The 21,807-nt window shown below is 42.0% G+C and overlaps 1 protein-coding gene across 1 annotated transcript; it reads right to left on the reverse strand.

Annotated features, from left to right (window-relative positions):
* Positions 1 to 2,317: 2,317 nt before the first annotated feature.
* On the reverse strand, positions 2,318 to 18,148 carry klhl14 (kelch-like family member 14). The gene is made up of 8 exons (XM_063220504.1): positions 17,253 to 18,148; positions 12,746 to 12,867; positions 5,652 to 5,741; positions 5,129 to 5,207; positions 4,717 to 4,907; positions 4,105 to 4,263; positions 3,823 to 3,980; positions 2,318 to 2,628 (listed from the first exon to the last, which is right to left on the reverse strand). The coding sequence occupies exons 1-8, from the start codon at positions 18,128 to 18,130 to the stop codon at positions 2,488 to 2,490; spliced, it is 1,818 nt and encodes a 605-aa protein (XP_063076574.1). The 5' UTR covers positions 18,131 to 18,148; the 3' UTR covers positions 2,318 to 2,487.
* Positions 18,149 to 21,807: the final 3,659 nt, after the last annotated feature.

Below are 21,807 nucleotides of genomic sequence, written 5' to 3' on the forward strand. Positions count from 1 at the left end.
TTTGACAATTGATGTTGCATTGGGAAGGAAGGGATACATATTAACACAGCGGTGATAGAAGTAGTTTGACAGAGGTCAGCAGCAGTTATTAATATACTGTACTGTATGTTCAGACTCTCACACAGGATTTGAAATGCTCTGAGTTGCGATCTTGTGGCAAGAAGATAAAGCAGCACTCCAAGTTTGAATGCCAGTATCTTGACATTATACATGAGTCATTTTCCCAGCAGGTATGATTTAAAAACAATGTCAGAAAATATGTTGGGTTGAAATAGTAGGCATGGGTCATGTTCAATAAAAGTGTCAGCGAACAAGTAACATTATAAGCAATGGTTTAGCAATATGAGTCAAAATGTAATTCACTGATATTATCCCTCCTCGTGTAGCACATTTCTCAAAAACGTTATTCCAGAAGTCATCATAGTGGTCATTTACAAATTTGATTCAATAATGGCTCTCTCAATTGTAACCAAATTTGTGCACATATGTATCATGCTGGGTGAAATGAAAGCTTTTCAGGGGCACTATTATTACACACTTTGGAGATCAGCTATTTTTCCAAACATTTTCATGGCTCTGATGGTAATATCCAGGGTCGGATTAACACACAGGCTACATATGGCTGCACCCTAGAGGCCCCCCACCTGCCAGGGGGGGGGGGGGGGGGGGCACAGCAACCTGTACCCTAAAGGGGGCCCAGGCCGTCTTAATCAGGCCCTGGTATCAGCTGTGAAAACGGCATGGTTTCATTCTTGTGATCTGCTTCTTCACATGCAAAGTTTTCAGCATCATATACGATACCTACCGCAATGTGCAATATTATTATTAAACTGCCTCTGCACAAACTCATTTACCTTTGACCATTTTTTCATTCTGTATGTGTTTGTAAATACTGCTACGCTGTTGCTGTAATGTACCTACATTCTAAGCCTTATACTGTACATAGTATATGCATTAACATGTAAATCTGCCATACAGTACATATACCCGCACATAGGCTACAGAGGCCCCATACACATTTCAAATATGCATACGGTACTTCCAACAGCTTTGGTCCAGAAGTGCTTTGTTTATTTTCATAATCTAAAATGCAAAGGACAGAAGAGGATTTGAGAATAAATCCAATGTTGAGTGCACAAAAATGTTTCACCAAATGAAATATTTACAATCGTGTCAGTTCTTTTAACTGCTACTTCAGTTAGGCATCAAGTGACATTGCAGTATTGTACATACGATACCATAAACAGTTACTAGAGTAAAATGTAAAATAAAATCAGAATTTTGTCCACCAAACATTCAGTCTGATTCTTAAGATTACATCACTTAACACTTTTGTTTGCAGGTTTTGACTGTTTGACTGGGGGAAACATCTACAGTGTTTTGCTTTTATTTAGACTGTAGAAATTGTGAATCTGTAAAACATTAACAGTCAACACAGAGTACATCATAAAGAGATACAGCATCTGTTTACTTAAAGCCATTTATAGATGTGGCAAAAGGTAAACCATTTTTATTTTTCTGATTGTACAGTATGATCAAATTCTATGCTGTCGTGCCATAGTATTCTGAATTGAACATTTTTATCTTAGTTGTACCTTTAAAAAAAAACATCATAGAGCAATGATACAAGCACAGGGATTTTAAAAAGCCATTTCTACTCTACAACATACCAAGCATCGTGACTTTGCATCAAATGAATATAACGTTGAAACCAATAATTTAATGAAAAGGCTGTTTCCACAGTAATGGTATATTCTGGTCAAACACTATTTTTAAGCGGGATGTTCCCCACAAAATACTAAATACAAATGGACATGGAACCAGTTATATCAAGTCATCTGAACAGTAAGCGTGCTATAACATATAAGGCAAATACCTTTTGATATTTTTTTTAAAAAAGGAATATGAACATGTACATTTGCAGATTCTTAACACAGATGGAATTCAAACACATACACTGTACATGTTGTAAGTGATTATTTTCCCATCATTCAACTCGCAATAAAGAAAGTGCTCTTGTCAAACCAGTAAAAAAATAATTTGTACACTTCCTACTTTCTAAAGGTCAATCCAATCATATTTTTGTCTTTTTTGCTTTTTGCATTTTAAACCTATTTAAAGATGGTTGCTGTGGCCATCATTAAGGGTACATCCCAATATGTGACCTTGCCTCCTCCACTTGTGCTTGTCTCCTCGTCCCGCCTCCTGGCCCCTCCTCCGTGGAGAAAACGATAAAGTTTCCCAGCTGTCAGCCTCGCCACAACAACTTTTGAGGGACTGTTTTTCATTCACCATCCCAATTGCAAATGAGAAAAAGACTTAACAATTGAGCTTTTGCAAGATATTGAAATATAATGCTGTTGTCAGTGATGTCATCATGACGAGAAGCAAGTGGAGGAGGCAAGTGGAGGAGGCAAGGTCACATATTAAGATGCACTCCTCATGTGTACTTCCCTCCGGGCGAGGCGGAGGCGGAGGCGGAGGCGGCTACTTGTTGAAGGGCAGGCATGCTGGTAGGATGACGGTGGAGCAGGCGGGGCCTGCCAGAGGCTCAGCCACCTCGCCCTCCAGCTCAGTCCATGTGCCCTTCTCTGGGCTGTAGCAGATGGTTGACGACTTGTATGCCCCCTATGACAAAATCAATCAAATAACAATGGAAAGAGATTAGAGTTATCATCATTTTACAAAAAAATGAAAGGTGGCCATTCATGCCACCCTGGCTATTGTGACCATTTTCCTAAAAATGTCTGAACCCATGGCATTGTATTTCAAACATTGGTAACATTTTATTTTAAGGTGTCTACCTATGAGGGACATGATTATGATGCTTGGTTATTCATTCATAGCTATCACGCACACCCTTTGTGCATTTCCGCTCAACTTTGTGAGCTTGCACGAGGGTCTGGAAATCTTAGACGAGCCCGAACGGAATTAGAAATTTCACAGCCTGTCCAATCAGAATCGCAAGTCAGTGGTTGAAGTAGTATAGAGTAGGGATGGTACAAACCGAACTGAAAACCGAAACCGTACAATTCACACACCATACCGAACCGTGAAATGCAGTCCGTGGCAAACCGCAATTCATGTACTGCCCAGACAAATATGTAAAACAGAGATTCTAGGAGTATCTTATCCAGTCTCTCTGATTAACACATTAAGATATAAGAGCAATCAGAGGATGACACAATTAAAATCACACCATTTTCACATTATAAGCCTATACAAACCATATGTAGGATATTTAGTGCTAAGTCTGATTCTATTAGCCATTAGAAAGAGGGCATTTGGACAGCGCACATCAGTTGACAACAGCTGATTCAACTTGCACATCATCACTTTATAATTGCAGTTATATAAATATGGTTTAATATTCCCAGTGCACCATTTATCATAAACTGAAAAAAAGAACCATAGAGAACCGAAAACCGTGACCTTGTGATATGAACCGAACCGTGAATTTTGTGAACCGTTCCACCCCTAGTATAAAGCCAAGTGAATTCTCCAATCAGGTTCGAGCTGTTTTGAACACACCCACGCCTTTCCAGAACTAAGCGATTGACAATGTTCCACCATCGCGTGAGAACCAGGTTAATTTATTCATGCAATTAAAATTATCTGTTTCATTCATGGTTATGACTGCTGCAATTAAGCATCACTCAGTTGTTATACATTATTGTTTGAGACAAGTATTGAAATTAGCAGGTAATAAGCAGGAATGAATTTCAATAAATATTTACAGCATGTGTTACCGGTATGTCATGTTTATATAGGACACATGATGTCCCCCACACTTAATGTGTGATACTACGAATGCACACCTACCATGCTCCAACTGTAGCCCCCTACGAGGAAGATGCTGTCATCAAGAACAGCACAGCCGGGCCCACTGCGGCCCTCCAGGATCGGGGTCTGCAGTATGTTCCACTGATCCGCTTTGGGATCGTAGCACTCCACCAGCATCACGTCCAGGTGGGAAAACCCTGCTACATCAACGGGAAAAAATAACAGAATTGAAATTAGTTGATTTGAATCGCACGACACGGCACACTCCTTATTCATCACACGATGCACACTTTGTATACAACGAGAAATCCCTCTTTGTACCTTTCAAGTGATTTCCTCCAATAGCATAGAGACGGTCGTTCATTCCAGCCAAGACATGAATTGCTCTCTTTGTGTTCATATCCTGTTTCCTGGCCCAGACATCCATGATAGGATCGTAGCAGTACAGCCAAGACACATACTCTCCATTGTGCACCCCACCTGCAGAAAAGCAGTGAAGAGGAGGTTCAGGACAGCGTCTACATTTCTCAACGGGGGCTCTACAGCCCCCCAGGGGGTTATTGGGGGAGCCCTAGGGGGTGGGGTTACAGGGGTGCGGTTATAGGGGCGCATTTCTTAAAACATGCTACTCTGTTATTTGCTATTGCAATTACCCATTGGCAACTACCCAAGTCGCTAACTGGCTAGTAACGACGCGTTCGAGAAACGTACCCGCAGGACTGAGGTACAGGACTTGGCCCTGACGTGGCCAAACGGTATGGCATTCCTCTACCATGTGGCTGACCCGGGTTCGATTCCCGGCCCGGTTCATTTGCCGACCCCTCCCTATCTCTCTCTCCCCACTCGCTTCCTGTCACCACCTTCATAGTCCTATCATAAATAGCGTAAAAAAAGACCCAAATAAAAAGAAAAAAAGACAGGTACAGGACTGACCTGAAATGTAGATCTTCCCATTGTGGACAGCCCCTGCATGAGCGGCCAGAGGCTGGGGGAGGGATGACAAGTAGTTCCACTCGTTGGTCTCCAGGTTGTAAGATTCCACACTCGACAGGTATCCAGCTTCATTTCTCCCACCAATCACATACAGGTGTTTGTCCATACAACAGGCGAAAAAGCTTGCTCTTCTGCATGTCCAAACAAACAAAAGGGAAAGAAATTGGATCAGCCGAGCTTTAAAAGATATGGAGATACACCTTAACATACCGTCTCTGGTACAACTAATGTGATACCACGTGAAATCAATGAAATCTTCAATTGTATTTTAGCTAGCATTGAACCAAGTATGGTAATGAAACTGTTGAAAAAGATTTCTCAACAGCAGTCTGGAGACTTAATATGAACTTACCTCTCTTGCATGGGAGGGAGTTGAATCCAACTGTTAAATCTTGGGTCATATCTGCTAACAAAATTGGTGCTGTGTTTACCTGCAGAAAAGGAAACCACTCATTAGTCAACTAAAAGCTTGAATTCATAGTTTTCTCAGCCAAAGTCTGAAATTAAAAATACATGCATACATTAGTGGTAACCATGTTATCTATACCTAAAATGATTGAAACAACAACGTTGTTTACATCTTTTTGGCTCAGTGTTCACAATGTGTTATTCAATCATTGCAATAGGGAGTCAACCTAAAGATTTGTATTCATTATACATCCTGGGATCTTATTATGTGATCTGTATTTAAACAAATTATGCCGCACTCACAATTAAAAGGTGCCAAACAAAAACAAAGAAAGAAAAATGTCTGCACACAGTGAGCCCTGAGGAAGGTCATTGACCGAAAGCTTGGCTATTAAAAAGGAAAAAAGGAATTTAAGTGTGCAGACATTTTTCTTTCATACATTATGTGATGTCTCACACATCCTCACCATTGGGGTTCCACTGGTCCTCTCCTCCGAGTAAGAGCAGGAAGTTCTCCACCTCCACCACACAGTGATGGGCACTGTTGTAAGGCATGACTAGAATGGGAAGGAAGCACACACACACAAAAAACAGCATGTCAGTCTTTTAATGTTCAGTGTCGGAATTAAAAACTTAAACTTTAACCTGTTAAGACACAACGTTATAAATTTGCTGTTACCAGAATGACAATGACCAAGTCATTGTGCATTTCTAAAGGCCCTGTGTTATGTCATAGTAGTGTAGTACTATGGTGGTTAACTTTTCAATGACTATTACAGGATGTACGGGGTGCATTATGGGGCTACATATCTGAATGTTATAAGTACAAACCCCAACTCCGGTGAAGTTTGGACATTTGGTAAACTGAGAATAAAATCAAAATGCTATCATTTTCAAAACATTCAATACATTCCGTAGATGGGGAATAGTGAAAAGACAACACATCAAGTGTTAAAACCGAGAAAAAATATTGTTTTAGGGGACATATGTACTCATTTCTAATTTGATAACTGCAACACGTCTCAAATAAGTTGGGAAGGGGATCCGTGAAATGTTATAAACATCCAAATAAGAAAAAACAACAAGGTAGAACATTTAAAAATGAATTGTACTGATGAACAATTTGAGTGTCCAGGTATAAGACAATCACGGAGAGAATTCGGAGAGTCACTCAGAATTAAAGATGCAGAGGGAACAATTACCATAGTTATTACAGTACATAAAGTTTTGAATTCCATTGATTTACCGTGATTGAGTGTATATAAGACATATTTTTGTCATTAAAATCATTGCATAGGTTCATGACATCATGAAAAATATATTGGTTGTAGTGTCACTCTAGCACTCAGAGAATTACAGCTAGTTAAAACTTGACCATATTTAGGACGCTTCATGTGTGCAAATGATAGAGGGGTTTAACATTCTCCTATGCACCCGAGCTCACTTGAAATAGACCCAGAAGACATGGGAAACTGTCCTTTGCTTACAGAAGTCAGCAGAAGTTGCAGAAGTCAAGAAAATAAATAGTCTTGCACATCCTGTGCTACAGTGAAAATTGACCATGCAACTTGTGTTAGTGCTAACTTAAAAAGTCAGCCTCCGTGATGGTAAGCTGTTCTAACTCACCTGTAGAATTGAATACAGTACTGAATGAAATAAATGGGTTTTAAACAGCATGAAAAGCCACTCATGCATTATATTTTGAAGGGAGATCTTCGATTACTGCCACATAGTAAGGACAAATTGCATTCTCTACTATGTTTTAACAGTTTAACTCCAACATAAGGACCAGCAGGACATAAAATGGCTGGCTTTTGGTCAAGACCTGTCACACTGTAAGCACTACAGAAAGGAAAACATTGAAAAACATGACAAGAAATACGCCTACCATTTAAGCTGGTGAAATCATGTCCAAGATAGGAATCAACACTGTTTTTATATAAAATCATCTCATCGGTTAATGCTATTAACTGTTAAGTGTTGTTCTTTGTTTTGTTTTTAGTCTTCCTCGACATTTGCTGCCTTTTATTGTCCCCGTCCCAACTCTTTTGAGACGCGTTGGATTTACATATTCATGAATATACCCCAAAAACAATAATTTTGGTCAGTTTTGATGGCTGATATGTTTTCTTTGTACCGTTCTCCAACTAATGTCAGAACCAGACTTTTTGAAAATGGCAGTATTTTGTTATTATTCACAATTAAGCTTGCGTCCCAACTTCTATGGAGTTGGGGTTTGTACATTTGAAGACACAGTAGTACATTATTGGGTGGTGGTAGTGTACTGTATATGTTCATGAAATGAAAAAATCTTTCATAAGCTCTGTTATTGGCGACCACAGCCAAACCCCCTAGGACCAATGTCTGTACTGGTACTTCTGATCGCATATAAGGGCTTTGGCACAGATCAGCTGTTGAATGACAGCTTGTGAATCATGTTCATGAGGAGAATGCTGCTTTGATTTGTCCAGCTGCTCAACAGATGATGTGAATCATCTCTACTACTGTCATTTGCATGCCCCAGTCCATGCCCTGTGTCAACCACGGCAGCCTATAAAGCCCCCTCTGATTCACCTTTACCATCTCGGAAAGGCTTGCCAGCCAGCCAGGCTGTGGAGGCTTTTATATATCTGCTTGACAGTAGAGGCCCATATAGCTATTAACCTGGTAAATGAGGCTAGTTTTTCACTTGCACACTCAAACACACACAGACGTGTTCACTTAAAGAAGACCACCACCACTACCACCATCCACCCTCCTCATATCGCACACATGCACAGTGGTGGCTTGTGATATAAGCTTGTCTTTCCCATTCGCACTCCTCCTTCCGTCTGTACCGATCGTGTCTTACTTTGACCACCCCCCCCACTCCGCCCCCCTTTCCCACCCCTTCCCTGCAGAAATGGAGAGAGATGGCCGTAATGAACATGCTCATGCTCACTCAATAAATCTCGGGGCCTCTGTGCTTTTGAGTGTAAATCAGCGGAATGGCAAAGCCCACCTGTCTGTCTCTATCCGTCATTTCCACTGTCACCGCAGCGCTGGCTGATGGATCACAGTTGCTGTAAAATTAGACAGCCTTGAATCTCATTCCTTTCCAATTGGCCTCTTCCATGCAATCTAACTCAACTCAGTGACTGACATGCCCAGGCCCTCTATTGAGGCTGGTCTCAGTGCAAGGGATAATACAGCTTTATCTTCTTTCTCTTCCTCAGACATGCTCTCTCTCTCTCTCTCTCTCTCTCTCTCTCTCTCTCTCTCTCTCTCTCTCTCTCTCTCTCTCTCTCTCCCGCTCGCTCACTCTCTGGCGCGTGCTCTCGCTCTCTCTCTCTCCTACTAGCACTAAAATATGTGTATGTGTGTATATGTGACAGAGAGAGATAGATAGAGACACTGAAGGAAAGAAAGTGAGAGAGGCGAGAGCATGAGAGTGAGAATGACACACACACACACACACACACATACACTCACCGAGCAGTGTGGCACAGACAGACAGACAGACAGGTAGACAGAACAAGAGAGCTTATGCTGCACTTCATGGCGCATGTGTGATTGACAAAGATTTGCTCCTGGGACTACCAGTCCAACCCTGCATGCCATGCTACTGAGAAGGGGGCCATTTGTTTTCAGAGGCTACAGTACCTATCTATCTGTGCATGTGAGATTTCACATGTTTCACAGAATACCATCATTATCAACCATATGATCTTTATTATGATTATCCTATGAGACAGGTACTGGCTTGAATAATATAAACTGTGATCTATGTGTATAGCTCGAAACAAATTCTAAATTGGTTGATAGGCACACATCACATCTCTACATATTACTCAAATCTGACATTATTTCAAATTCAAATTCAGACTGCTAAATGATGATGATATTTACATTTGTTTTATTTCCCTTAAAAACAAGACTGAAATCAGCTAATCTCTAGAGCATAAATCTACAACTAAGTGAAATATGAGTCATGGAGGAAACTATATCGCTGTACACCGGACGAAATGTATGCATTCAGTGACCTATATATTACATTTATGACCGAGCAAGCAGTGATTAATGGGACCCTTGGACTGCCTCTCTGCTTCCCCCTCCATCCCAGTGCTACAACTTCACCATGCTGACACTAGGTGGCAGCCTGCACCCACAGAGAATAGATGCACAAAAGAATAAATTAAGCAAATTGAAGTAATGGCTGAAATTAGGTCCAGTTCAACTTCTGACCGGCACTGTGCTCAAAGACTCTAGTAATATTGTGGCCCTTTTTGGCCAGAGGTCATTGAGATGTCGAGATAGGCTGGACATTTTGCATTTTCTGCATTTTCACACAGCTTTATGCAATACTGTAAAATGATAACTTTTCCCTCTCAAAATACTCAACAGACAATGGTCAACTTCAATAGGCTATGGAAACCTGCTCTGTCAACCAAATGAAAGAAAAGCTTCAATATAATTTGTCCACAGAAGGATGCAAATGGATTTATCATGCCATTGCCATAATCCCACAGTTGGTTTCATATTAATTTTCTTTTTTATGTGTGACTTACTGAAAAATATTGCTGAAGTCAATTACAATACAATAATGTTATGGTTGACTACATGAACTAATAAACATAGACTCCACTGACAAGATGCACAAGTTGTATTACTAGGCAGAGTAAATCTGTTATTATGAATTCCAACATTTGGTTGTAAACATTCATATTTCCAGGGTTTGTCTGTTTCATGCACAATAGTTAAAAAAAAGATCCTCGTATGACAGTAAATAGTGGGTCTTTTGCCGCCCAACTATCAATACAGTGAGATCTTAACACATTGAAGTTAATGTTGAGTAACCAGCCAGTCAGCATGTATACCCAGAAATGCTGTGATGCTGTAGTGTTGGACATAAGCTGCTCTGGATCCGTTAACCCCTTAAGACACAGCGTTATAAATGAGCTGTTACCAGAATGGCAATGACCGAGTCGTAATATATTACTAAAGGCCCTGTGCACTGTCATAGTAGTGTAGTACTATGCTAGTTAACTTTCAATGTCTATTACAGCGTGCCACAGGAGGTACGGCGTGCATTAAGGGGCTACACTAATTCAGTTTCTTTATTGTTTCTGTGGATCATGACTAGTTTGGTGTCCAAAAAAGCTATGTATGATCACTAAATGACTCGAATGTGCCCACTATACTGACATACAATATTGTGTTTTCTTTTGGACTAGTGCTGTATGTATTTTGGACATAGCATGTAGTGCGTGTGTGTGTCTGTGTGTCTGTGTGTCTGTATGTGGTACTGGGGTATGTGATATATTGGTAGAGTAGCCTAGACCATGGTTGAAACTGCAGAGATGGCAGGGCGATACACCTATCGGTTTCAACTGGCAAACAGAGCGAACAAAACCTTCTGGACTTCAAAAAGGGGTGATTGTTAAGACACATTTGGCAATGCCAAGTGAGGCTGCCAAAGCCCAAGAGAAACAATGTGCAGTGTAGCTGGCAAGGACTTCTGAAGGGAAGATCCAATCAGAGGCTTGTCGCTGTACAAAGCACTACATACATGTTGGAGTGTAGAAAAAAATATGTAGTGTGACAGTGGCATAGTGTGAACGCCTCATGTGTAATTTCCACATTAAATTCTTTTTACATGCTTGGCTATTACTAGATAATATAGCACATATATACTGTATACGTTTGTGTGTGCGTGCGTGTGTGTACGTCTGCATGTGTGTGCATGTGTATATGTGATGTGTGCAAGCGTGTGTCTGTGTGCTTGTGTGTCTAGTGTACTAGGCGCGTGTCTGTGTGTGTGTGCTTGTGTGTCTAGTGTGTAGGCGCGTGTCTGTGTGTGTGTGTGAGTGTGTGTGTGTGTGAGTGTCTGTCTCTGTATTCGGGGGAGGGGGTAGAGGGGGAAGAAGAAGAAGAATGGACCAGTGAGGAGTGGAAGAATGTGATATGGTCAGATGAATCATTTTTCATCATGTTCCCAAAAGACAAACGGATGCCCATGTATCGCACACCTAATGAAGCCTGCATGCCTGAGCGGCCGGCTCGGGCGGCCGGGGCTCCGGGTGCCCCTGTAATCAGATAGAGTGCATGTATTCCTGCACAGCACCCGCTCTCCCTCCCCTCTCCCTCACACCCGTACGGCAAGGTCAAAGGCAATCATCATTTCATGATTTTGAGATATCATCATTGTCTCGTTAGGCAGCTTTTTTGCTTCCCCTCTCCAGAGTTACTGTAGGGTGGGGGTCTTGCCGCCTGCTAAAGCTTGGAAATTGCCCCTATTCCATTATATTTGTGGATGGACAACTGTCTTTTGGCTGATTCCTCTGTGTTATCTGGCAATGCTCCGCTGGTTTTTTGAGGGGTAATGTATGTGTCTTATACTTACACATATAGTAAGTGTGCACATGCTCACAGCTGATATTATATTCTATGTGTCAGGGCATAATACTACCGGCAAATCTGGATACACATGACTGCTCAACGTTCCTCTAAAACTATATTAACTATCCAGAGCCCTCCTCCTTCAAATGTCCTATGTAAATTGTGTCTGAGCAGCTGAATTTCGCTTAAATATGGTAAAATATAAGCACGGGACGGTGCATAGATACGTATGGTTCTTGTGTTTTCGGTCAGTGACATTGGATCAATTCAAGCAAAATGCAGAGAAAAGATGTCATATTTTTGACCTTTACAATTTTCAGACAAATGGTCCTGGCAAAGGTCAAGGTAGACAGGCTAGAGATTGTGTTTCATCCAGTGTAATTATCTATGTTATGTACAGTCATTAATACTTACAGGCAAGAATAATACACAGATATGACCCTATATCAGATTCTGCATCGTGGTGCAAGACGCCAGCTTATCAAGTATGATTGTCATGAAGTTGTCTGTATGTGCATGTACCAGTTGATATTCAAGCATAGCAAATTGCACAGCTGATAAACAGCAATGTATCATAAAGCAGTAGGGCATTTAGCTTGAGCGGTTCCATTTGTTGAGGACATTGTTCCTTATTTTGACATTGTCTTGTTTCTCCTAAATTATTTAACCACATCCATTTATAACTGCAGTTAAAGTCATTTTCCAAAAGTGCCAGAAGACTCAATTTTTTAAAAATGCAACCCAAAATATTTAGAGGGAAATCAATTGGCTTGACACCAGTATATCCATAATTAGTTCCTGGCTGAGAAAAGGATGCCAGCCACCCCAAATGTTCCCCAGCAAGCGTTCACTCTTTTTAATAGAGCAGTTCAAAAAGACTATGTGTGTCATCCTCTGATGATACATCCCCACAATATCATTAGATTAAAATGGATCTTGCTGGGAGATATCAGCAAAAACAAGGGAATCCAGGCATAGAGCTCCAGTGTGGTGTAAAGTCACGCTCTGATTAAAAACTTATATTAAAAGTGATAGTTCTACATCATTAACTCCAGGATGTAGATGGATCCTGTGAGTGAACATGAAGTCTAGACAAAACTTTAGCGCTTTAGCCGCCACGCTTCCCTCAAGAAACTTTTTCTAATGTCGTCGTCGATGCAGAGGGCTCTCTGGCTTAACTTACTTGTGAGGATCTTCCAAGTTTTCTTCTCGTCGTCGTAGTACTGGACCAGGTTGCTGGGCAGCCGGTCAGGCCCTGGTGGAAGCCCGCCCACGAGCAGAAGCATCCTCTTGTTTGAACGGATTCTGGCGACATGCAAAAAAAAGAGAAAAGCACTTACTTCCATTTCTCAGGCCCCCTTGGGCACCATAAAGCCACTCAAAGTGCACATCATATCTTCATTTTACTAGCTTCTGCACAGCCAAACACAAGGTGGCTTTCATCTGTTTGTAATCTTTTTCTACGTTGTTGCATAGAGCATTACAAAATCATTATGGTCTAAAAGAATATTTAATCTATCAGAGTGCCAGGGACATCGCTGTCATAAAATATTAGTGTACAATCTGTTCATCACTGAAATCCCCCTCCAATCAGGATGAAGTTCATCACTCCTGTTTCCTTCCAGGCCTTTTGGTAACAATACTTCATCTGTAATATCATTATTACATACAGGGCTTAACAGCTGATCCTTCAAAAACAAGAACTATCGGTCCTTTCATTGCAATCAATTATTGATTTCTAAAATATCCAACCATTCTAACCAATATTTTGGGATGAGTTAGGCAGGATGCTCAGGAGTCCTTCTCTAGGTGACATACCTGTACGTTAATGCCATACGTTTGGAGTGGTTCAAACTCTTAACTGATACTCCATAAACCAAAGCTAATGCTGATAGACTAAACATTTATTATGCATTGAAACACATAAAATGAGCCCTGAAGCCATATTAATCCTAATATCTATTTTAAGCTTAGACATGATATTAAGTATGCAGGTAAACAATCATTTATAAACCATTGTCTTTTTCCAATTAACACATTTTAAATATTTTTAAAGCGATCCTATGCAACTTTGACATAAACACATAGATATAAACAACTTTATAGCGGCCTCTAGTGGTTCTGCCGAAAATGTGCATTGAACTAAATTAGACAGACATTGGCTTCGAGATTATGTGCGAATTAAATTTCGTCGTCTTCTGTAATTAACCAGATTCCATTCCTTGCATTCAGTTCTCTCCACTTCTAAGGGGCTTTATCATATGTGAGATTCCCCCCCTTGCTTATGAGTTGGCTGCTTCGTAATTCACTTCACACAACTGCAATCATGTTTGCACTTCCCTCAGATGGATATTATTTGATCCACTTGTTCTCGGCAGATATCCCCGTCTTTATTTCACATTTCCAGTAACTATATAGTACCTGTAGCCTACATTAGAAGAACGAGGAAACAAACGGCTAATTTGTTGTCATAATAACGATTTCGAAGTCGAGGTGACAAGACGCGGTTTTATCTCCTGTGGTGTTGAAAGTGAAAGTGGACATCCACCGACTAGAGATCACGTTTCGTCTCCTCTTGATCGGCAACAACATAGGCTATATTTTTAGCCTCGTTCGACTGATTGTGTCCTTTGACATCAAATAAAATGTGCGACATCAGATTTCAACTCGTATACATTTGTGTATCTTTGTAAACTAAACGAGGTGGCGTGGGTTTTGAGAATGCTAATGCATACATCCCAGTGTAGTGAATGAATGATAAAATCCCCATATTTTGGCGTTCGGCTCTCTCCGGTTTGAAGCCCTTTTCCAATGTTCACACAAGCGATTTATTTGCCTGTCCAAACCTTTCATCTCAATTATTTCGTGATTTATTTGCAGTCCCATTCGTTGTTTTCACTGCATGCCAGCGTGATATTTTACAATCAGCTAGCCAGTAGCCAGTAGCCAGCTTTCAGCAAGCTGCTGCCTTGTGTAGACCTCCTTGGCTGCTGCTTACTTAGCAAACGAAGGAATAGGTCTCGCTCCGCTCATACAGCATAGAAATCTAGACGCCCCTAGCGGCCACAAATTGCACAACAACAAAAGGCGCGGCGCCGCCAGGCAAAACTGCAAGTGCTGTTTCGGAGCAGGAGCACTAGGCGGTGATGGAAATATTGCCATTTTCCCCATTACGGGTCAGTCAAGCAAAATCTTGAGTACCAAGCCATTTCATGACTATGAAAAAGTTGCATAGTGTCTCTTTAACATTAGAAATTGTAATTCTTTCCCATGTCTCTAATTTCCTTGAAGAAAGCAGGGACAGACCTCTTGTCTTCCATGTACCAGCCTCTCAGATAACACCTTGCATCCTCACGCATTAGCCTAGCCATTGAGTGGGGGTCTGATTATCCATTAATGGCCACACCACACTGGCGAATGGGCATCCCTGCAGTACATCCACTTCCTATATCATGCTCTCAGTTGCTCAGCCTTGGGGGAGGACTGCTCTTGAAACATATTAATTCAATTAGCCATGAAGAGTCTAAACCACGAGCATGAGGGGGTACATGCTGAGGCATAGACCAGTCTAGGCCAGCTTAATGGACACACGCTCCATATGAGCTCAGCTCTCAGATGCACCATATGCAAGATGTGTTGGACAGTCTTACAACACCTATTTACCGGTACACTCACACAATAACACACACCATGTTTAAAAGCACAGGTTCTGTCCTATGTCAAAATGAATGTTGCTTTGATTATTCAACAAGCTATAGTTGCACTCTGTCAGATTTGCCATGCTCCCTTTAAGGTTATGGGTAATGCTAGCTAGCTCTAACAGATATCATTTATGCGCACAAATTAGCCACCCAATGTTGCCCCCAACATGTTCTTTTCTGTTGATTTTGGTGGCTGAACGGACAAAGTGAATTCTATACAGCCATAGACACATTTTTCATTACAAAAATAGTCTCGTGAAAAAATATGGAAACTAATGCTTCTTTCATTAAATGTATGCTCTGTGAAATGTATATAATCCTGTTAGGATGTGGTTCTGTGGTGGTTAATTGGGTGCACTACAACACCATCCCAAAAAACAGGCACTGTAAGAACACCACATATATTAGGGAAATAGTTTAATTTATTCATGGTGTCACTAGGGCATGTTAAGCCCACGCAGAGCTTATCCTGCCCCCCTGTCCAGTGTGCCGTAAGCCTAACCCCCGCCACACTGACACACTGCCACTGGCTGCCTGGCTGGGTACAGGAGGGGAAAAAACACACACAGCCTGGAACTAGCTGTCTGACCCTTGACTCTCAAGACAATACACTGGCACGATAATGTCACATTGCAAAACAATAAGTGATATCCTTCCCTCATGTCACACCCCCCTCTTCACTAGTGCAGCTGCTTGAAGAAATATTGAGCCGATATTCTGGGACATTTAAAATACATGATAGCCATAGTGCATGTCGTACATGTTACGAGTCTGAATTTAAGCTGTGATGAAGAAGGCCTGAACAAATCCCAAACAACAAGAGAGGCATGAGAGGAAATTACACAGTGATGATATCAGTGTCAACATACAGTAGCATCCTCTGCTGAGACAACAATGCCAACACGGAATCTGGGGGAGATTGAAATATGAGAAGCAGGGTGAACTGACTAGCCGGCAGTGATTTGACTCCAGTCTGGAGGCTGGTATTGCCACGAGCCCATGGGCCTCCTGGCTCAGGAACACTGCACTACATGGCCATATTACTGGACATCAACAGGAATACATGCGGTTACATGGGAAGCCTAAATTTGGGGGTCCTGCCATGGCCAACCGGTAGGGCACTCGCCTGCCATGAGGCTGACCCGGGTTCAATTCATGGCCCGGGTCCTTTGCCGACCCCTCCCCCGTCTCTCTCCCAATTCACTTCCTGTCCACCTCTCACACTGTCCTATCAAATAAAGTAAAAAAAGACCCTTTTTTTTAAAGGAAGGCCTATTTCAGCATTTAGCATAACCACAAGTGACCTGTCTGTTTCTGTCACTGTGCCAACTATGTTGCACAGCCACAGTTCATGTTGCCCACTATCAATCTGCAGGGAAAGTCTTACCAATCTGTTGATGTGACTGTCAAAATATTTTATGGACACTGTGGTAACATTAACATTTTGGTAGTATAAGAGTGACTGAGCAATAGAGGATAAGTTGACAATTCCCATGTCCGAATTCTGAGTGTGATTTCAGTTAAGTTTCAGGTTTCAGCTTACCTGTTTCCAGGTTCCAATATACCTATCTTCTCCCCTATTTCTGTCCTTAGAACTGAGCATACAGTCATCCCCATGCCTTAGGGAGGAATGGCAAAACCAAAATATTCATTTCATATGAATTCTGATCTCGCATCAGATGACTACTGACCAGATAGTGTCCTGGTGGAACCCTGCAATAACTAGGGCCGTGACAATAGCCTGTTAAAAAGTTTGGATGGCACAACTTGGGGACTAATTCACACTGTCAATGCACCAGCACTGAAACAGTCACACGTACACAGTAATGAGAACACATGAACACTGCTGTGTAATTTAGACAGCACAACACAACAACCACAACCCTGTTTCATGTCACAGACATTAAAAATCACTCAGTTAACTCTGAAAGCAATTAACAATCAGCCTCAACACCCCACGGCAGAGACAGCAGAGCCATGCCTCCTCACCTGCTTGCCACCGTCTGCCTGCAGTGCTGCCGAAAGGGCATCAAGTGGTAGTTCATGGCATCCAGCAGCAACTTCTGACACACAGGGTCAGTTCTCATGAAGTCCACCGACTGCACCCTCTCCACCAGCTCCGGGGCAGGGATGAGGGCAAAGCGCAGCCTCTTCATGAGGTCCGGGGCATAGTGCATGCGGGTCTCCCGGTCGTGCTCCAGCCACAACACAGACATCTGGAAGAGAGCCAGCTCTGACTCCACGGGCGGAGGCAGGGCGTCCAGCATGGCACACATCTCCTCAAAGTTCAGCAGGAGCACGTCCTCCACCAGGTACTTGTTGGCAAGCTTCTTGGTCTCGTCCAGCCCGTGCAGAGCTGCAATCTTGCAGATCTGCTTATAGTTCTGGACCGAGATCTGGTCATTGAGGAACTGCACACTGAGCTTGGTGATCTGTGGGATGTTGAGGATCTTGCTGACAGAGAGTACCTCTTCCACGGTATCCAAGGAAAGAGTGACATTGGCAGTGTAAAGGTACTCCAGCACTAGCCGTAGTCCAATGGAGGAGCATCCCTGTAGCACCAGGTTGTTGATGGGTCGGGTGCTCGGCAATGGCTTGTCGTCAGGGGAAGAGGAGGGTGTTCCACTGCTGCCTTGATCATTGTTGGAAAGACCCTCATTGTTGTTGATCATATGAGAGGAGAACAGAGACCTGAAATACTGTGAACAGGACGCCAGCACTGCTTTGTGGCAGTGGAACTGCTGTCCCTGGGCTGTGAGTGTCACATCACAGAAAAGCTGTTTTCTCCATAGGAGATTGAGCCCGTGCAGCAGGGTGTCACTGTGAGTTGGGTCAAAGGTGGATGTTCTATCACCCGATCTGGACATGACTTCCGGACTGCTTACGCCACCTTAAAAAAATAAACAACGTGTTTCAGTTATCCTAACAAGTATGGTCATACATACATAACTACAAGGGACTCCGGATAAAAATAAGTCTTCTCCATGTCTGTTTCATCCTTCCCAAAGTTTCAAAGAGGCAAACCATATTATGAATGTACATACGTTAGAGAGGGGGACTACCAAGTGGTACTGACGCTTTCCAGAATCTGTAAATGTTTCCACGGTGCCATGTTAACTTGTATTCCTCTGGCTCGATTGGCGCACAGTGTTCTCTTTCCCATGGTGGGTACATGCTATTTCCCTTCCGTCAAAACAAGACTGTTTGAAATGGACACTGCGGTTTAAAGGCTGCTGTCAAAAACAAAGTATGATAGGAGATACTGCAGCGGCTGCCACGATAACGCAACTTAACTTGGCGAGAGGAAATGGAGAGGCTACGGTAGGCAATACAGATTATGCCGTATTCGAGCATCTTACGCTTTACTGGTACGCTTTCCTTTAATATCGCTAGATTCTTTGTACGGAGATATACAGATATTACGCACATTTACGCATGGTGATACAAAAGCAATTAGTTTGTCTCCGTATCGGTATACACATAGGCTATGGGCATTCGCGTCTTTTGTAGGATGCCCGAGTAACAAAATCAATTCCGTGCCATCATGAAACAAATTCAAAATAAATACCATCATATCGACACGATATAGGAAGGATACAGATACATTCGAATGATCGCTATAAAGGCAAACTTGATACCAGATTGCTACAATGTAGTTTCGCGGTCGCCACATTCTCTCAAAGCGCCTGTCACAACTAAATGATGTGAGCAGCTAGCCCCAGAACACAAGCAAAACTTACCTGACTTAAGAGCTTGACAAAAAAGAAAGTAAGCTTCAGGTCTCCAATATTTTCACTGGACTTTCCTTTGTTCTCCTTTGTTAAATATATCCGTTTTCTGAAAAGACTATGGTCGATGCCTCAAAATAAACATTGATTTCCAACTCTTAAAGACTATTTTACGTTATTTGTTGACGTTGATCATTTGTTCTCCTGAATTAACAAGAAGTGTGTGAGTGTGTGAGGGAGCTGTGCTTTCTGCAAGAGAAGAAGAAGAAGAAATATACGTGTGACAAATTATGCTACCAAGAAACAACACATCATTATCCTTGGGCCTGGGGCTCAGTGAGTCGTAACGAGAGTAATAGGAAATCCACGGTTGGGGAGAGAAACGGTCGTGCATGGCCGGTGGAGAGAGACCATGCAGGGGTATGGATGCTGGAGAGACTCGCAAAATTATGGCTCAAGGCTATTGTAAAAACTGTCGAGCGTAAATGACTGCGATTTCAAACATCTATGGAAGAAAGAAAAGAGAAAGGGGGAGAAAAGCGAGTCTTTCCCTCGCTGTTATAGAGAGAACCGTCAAGTTTTAGTGCGCATTGCTAATTAGTCAATTTCTCTCTGCCTTCACAGCCCGACGACTTTGCTGCTGAGCTGAAACTGCTAATTTCTGGGACCAGCCTTTTTTTGGCTGTGAACTGGATGGATGAATGGCTTGTCTCGCACAAATGACAAAAAGCCCCTGCCTTAATCTCCATCGCCAAAATAACCCCTCATCTCATTCTCCTTTTGCTAGTCCTTCAGAAAGAAGGTGCTCCTTGCAAACTTTTGACGCGCATCAACACACTATATTTGGTATAAAAATAAAAATTATTTGAGCCTTGACATGTATGCCATGAAAGTTATTTTTATATTGTGATAGATCAATCTTGTAGTTATAACAAACATAGTCTAGATGTGACAGATTTGTATTAGGGTTCAATGTTTTTCTTTGCTTTTGTTTGTATGTTTATTTATTTATTTATTTATTTTAACAGGGGATGTAGGCCTACATGCAGTGACCCAGACAGTGTTGACGTGTTATGAAAACAAGGTGTCTGATATGGCACATTGTGAAGTAGTCAATCCATACCAAGAAGTTATGCAGTGGAAGTGCCCATGCACCTCCTTTACACTGAACACACTGTGAGGAACTGTTACAATGACCACTCCATGTGATCAGAGCGACAATACACAAAACCAAATTCAAGTATCTACACAGAAGAGTCCTCCTCAGCATTTAATGAAAAACTCTGAGGCATGAACATCAAGCCCCCATGTAACAAACAGGTAGAGCTAGTCAGACACACACCCACAGGGGGTAGCAGAAAAAATGGACCCTAAATACAATCAGCTCCAATGCCCCCCACCCCAATTGGACTGTGTGGGCCACCTATATACATGGGGCCCTGATGACTCAGTCACACTTTACCCCTCTGAATGACACCCCTGCACACTCCCCTCTGTGTATGAGTGACCCGCAGAGGTTGTTGTGCCGACCCAAAATCTGGTTCCAGTGAATGTAATATTTTTCCAGGGTGTTGAGGTCATATAGGTAACAAATGAACTCCAAATACACAACTTTTGATTTGTGATGGGTATCACATGACTTATTTCCCCACCTTATTATTGATGTATATAGTTTTAAAAAAAATAGTTATTTGATTACATGTTCAGAAGTCAGCTGCGCTATACTGTGCTTTGATGTTAGGGAAGTGTATGTGCTACTTGTAACTGTGAGAGTGAGAGGGTCCTCTTAGTCTTTCCTACATCCAGGAATGTCAAAAGTAAAAACAGAGTTTAAAAAAAAACAATCTGCTACAGTGTCCTTCCAACACAAGTAGGCCTAACTTCACTGAGTGACTGGTCTGCTGTTACTGTTGACCAATGCATCTTAATCTGTACTGTTTGGACCAAATCTGTGGGTTTTCTTTTTATTTTATTCTTTTCCAGTAACAACAATGTCTATCCACCTCATTAGGTGCAATGGAATATGTGGTGTAACAGCTATGTAATATCATGCGCTAGTGTAAGTGCTAGTAGGTACACCATAGATTTACGTCTACTTTTACTTTTCACACCTCTGCCTAAGCATATCCTCCTCATCTATCCTCTATTTCACAAGTACTGTAGTGGCAAGTCATGCATATATCATGTATCATGAATGTACTGTATACTTTTTTTTAGTCATTTCCTCTTACATATATAACATTTTAGGGTCACTAATGCTTGTTTTCCACTGCCGATTTTCTGGTAGGCCCACAGCTCAACACAGCGCGACTCGGCTGCCACTTTTTGCTTTTCGAATAGGCACGACACAGCTCCATCGTGAAGCAAACAGTGGTGTCCGAGTCATGCTGTGTCGAGCTAGGCCTACCAGAAAACCAACAGTGGAAAAGAGGCATAAACGGGCAGCCAGTGTTTGCAACACATCATGATTGATTGATTGAATGAATGGATAATTCATTAGTGGTGTGATTGACAGATGATTGGCTAACAGATTTGGTATGTGGAGGTAAAATAACTGCTGTATGTTATTTCATAGAGCAGGGGTGGGGAACTGTTTTCATTCGACGGGCCACTTAAAAATTGTCCTCCAAGGGCCATACTATAAACACAAACCAGAATTTCCACCTGCACTTTAGGCCTATATTGAAGGTGGCCACCTTTACAACGGGCCCCACCTTCACTAGGTACCCTGAAAATAAACATAATTATATTGCAAATGTAATTTCTAAGACTCCTTCACTTCACAAAACACGTTCTATTTCATGTGAAACTGCGTA

Source organism: Engraulis encrasicolus, chromosome 16 (genome assembly GCF_034702125.1).
Source record: "Engraulis encrasicolus isolate BLACKSEA-1 chromosome 16, IST_EnEncr_1.0, whole genome shotgun sequence".
Classification (NCBI taxonomy): domain Eukaryota; kingdom Metazoa; phylum Chordata; class Actinopteri; order Clupeiformes; family Engraulidae; genus Engraulis; species Engraulis encrasicolus.

What these genes read in the sequence shown, in the direction of transcription:
- klhl14 (XM_063220504.1), bottom strand. Translation starts at nt 18,130, where the DNA reads ATGTCCAGATCGGGTGATAGAACATCCACCTTTGACCCAACTCACAGT. An exon ending in AGGCAGACGGTGGCAAGCAG is followed by an intron (nt 12,868 to 17,252) that starts GTGAGGAGGCAT and finishes GCATGTCGCCAG; the next exon opens with AATCCGTTCAAACAAGAGGA. An exon ending in TGGGAAGATCTACATTTCAG is followed by an intron (nt 4,264 to 4,716) that starts GTCAGTCCTGTA and finishes GCTTTTCTGCAG; the next exon opens with GTGGGGTGCACAATGGAGAG.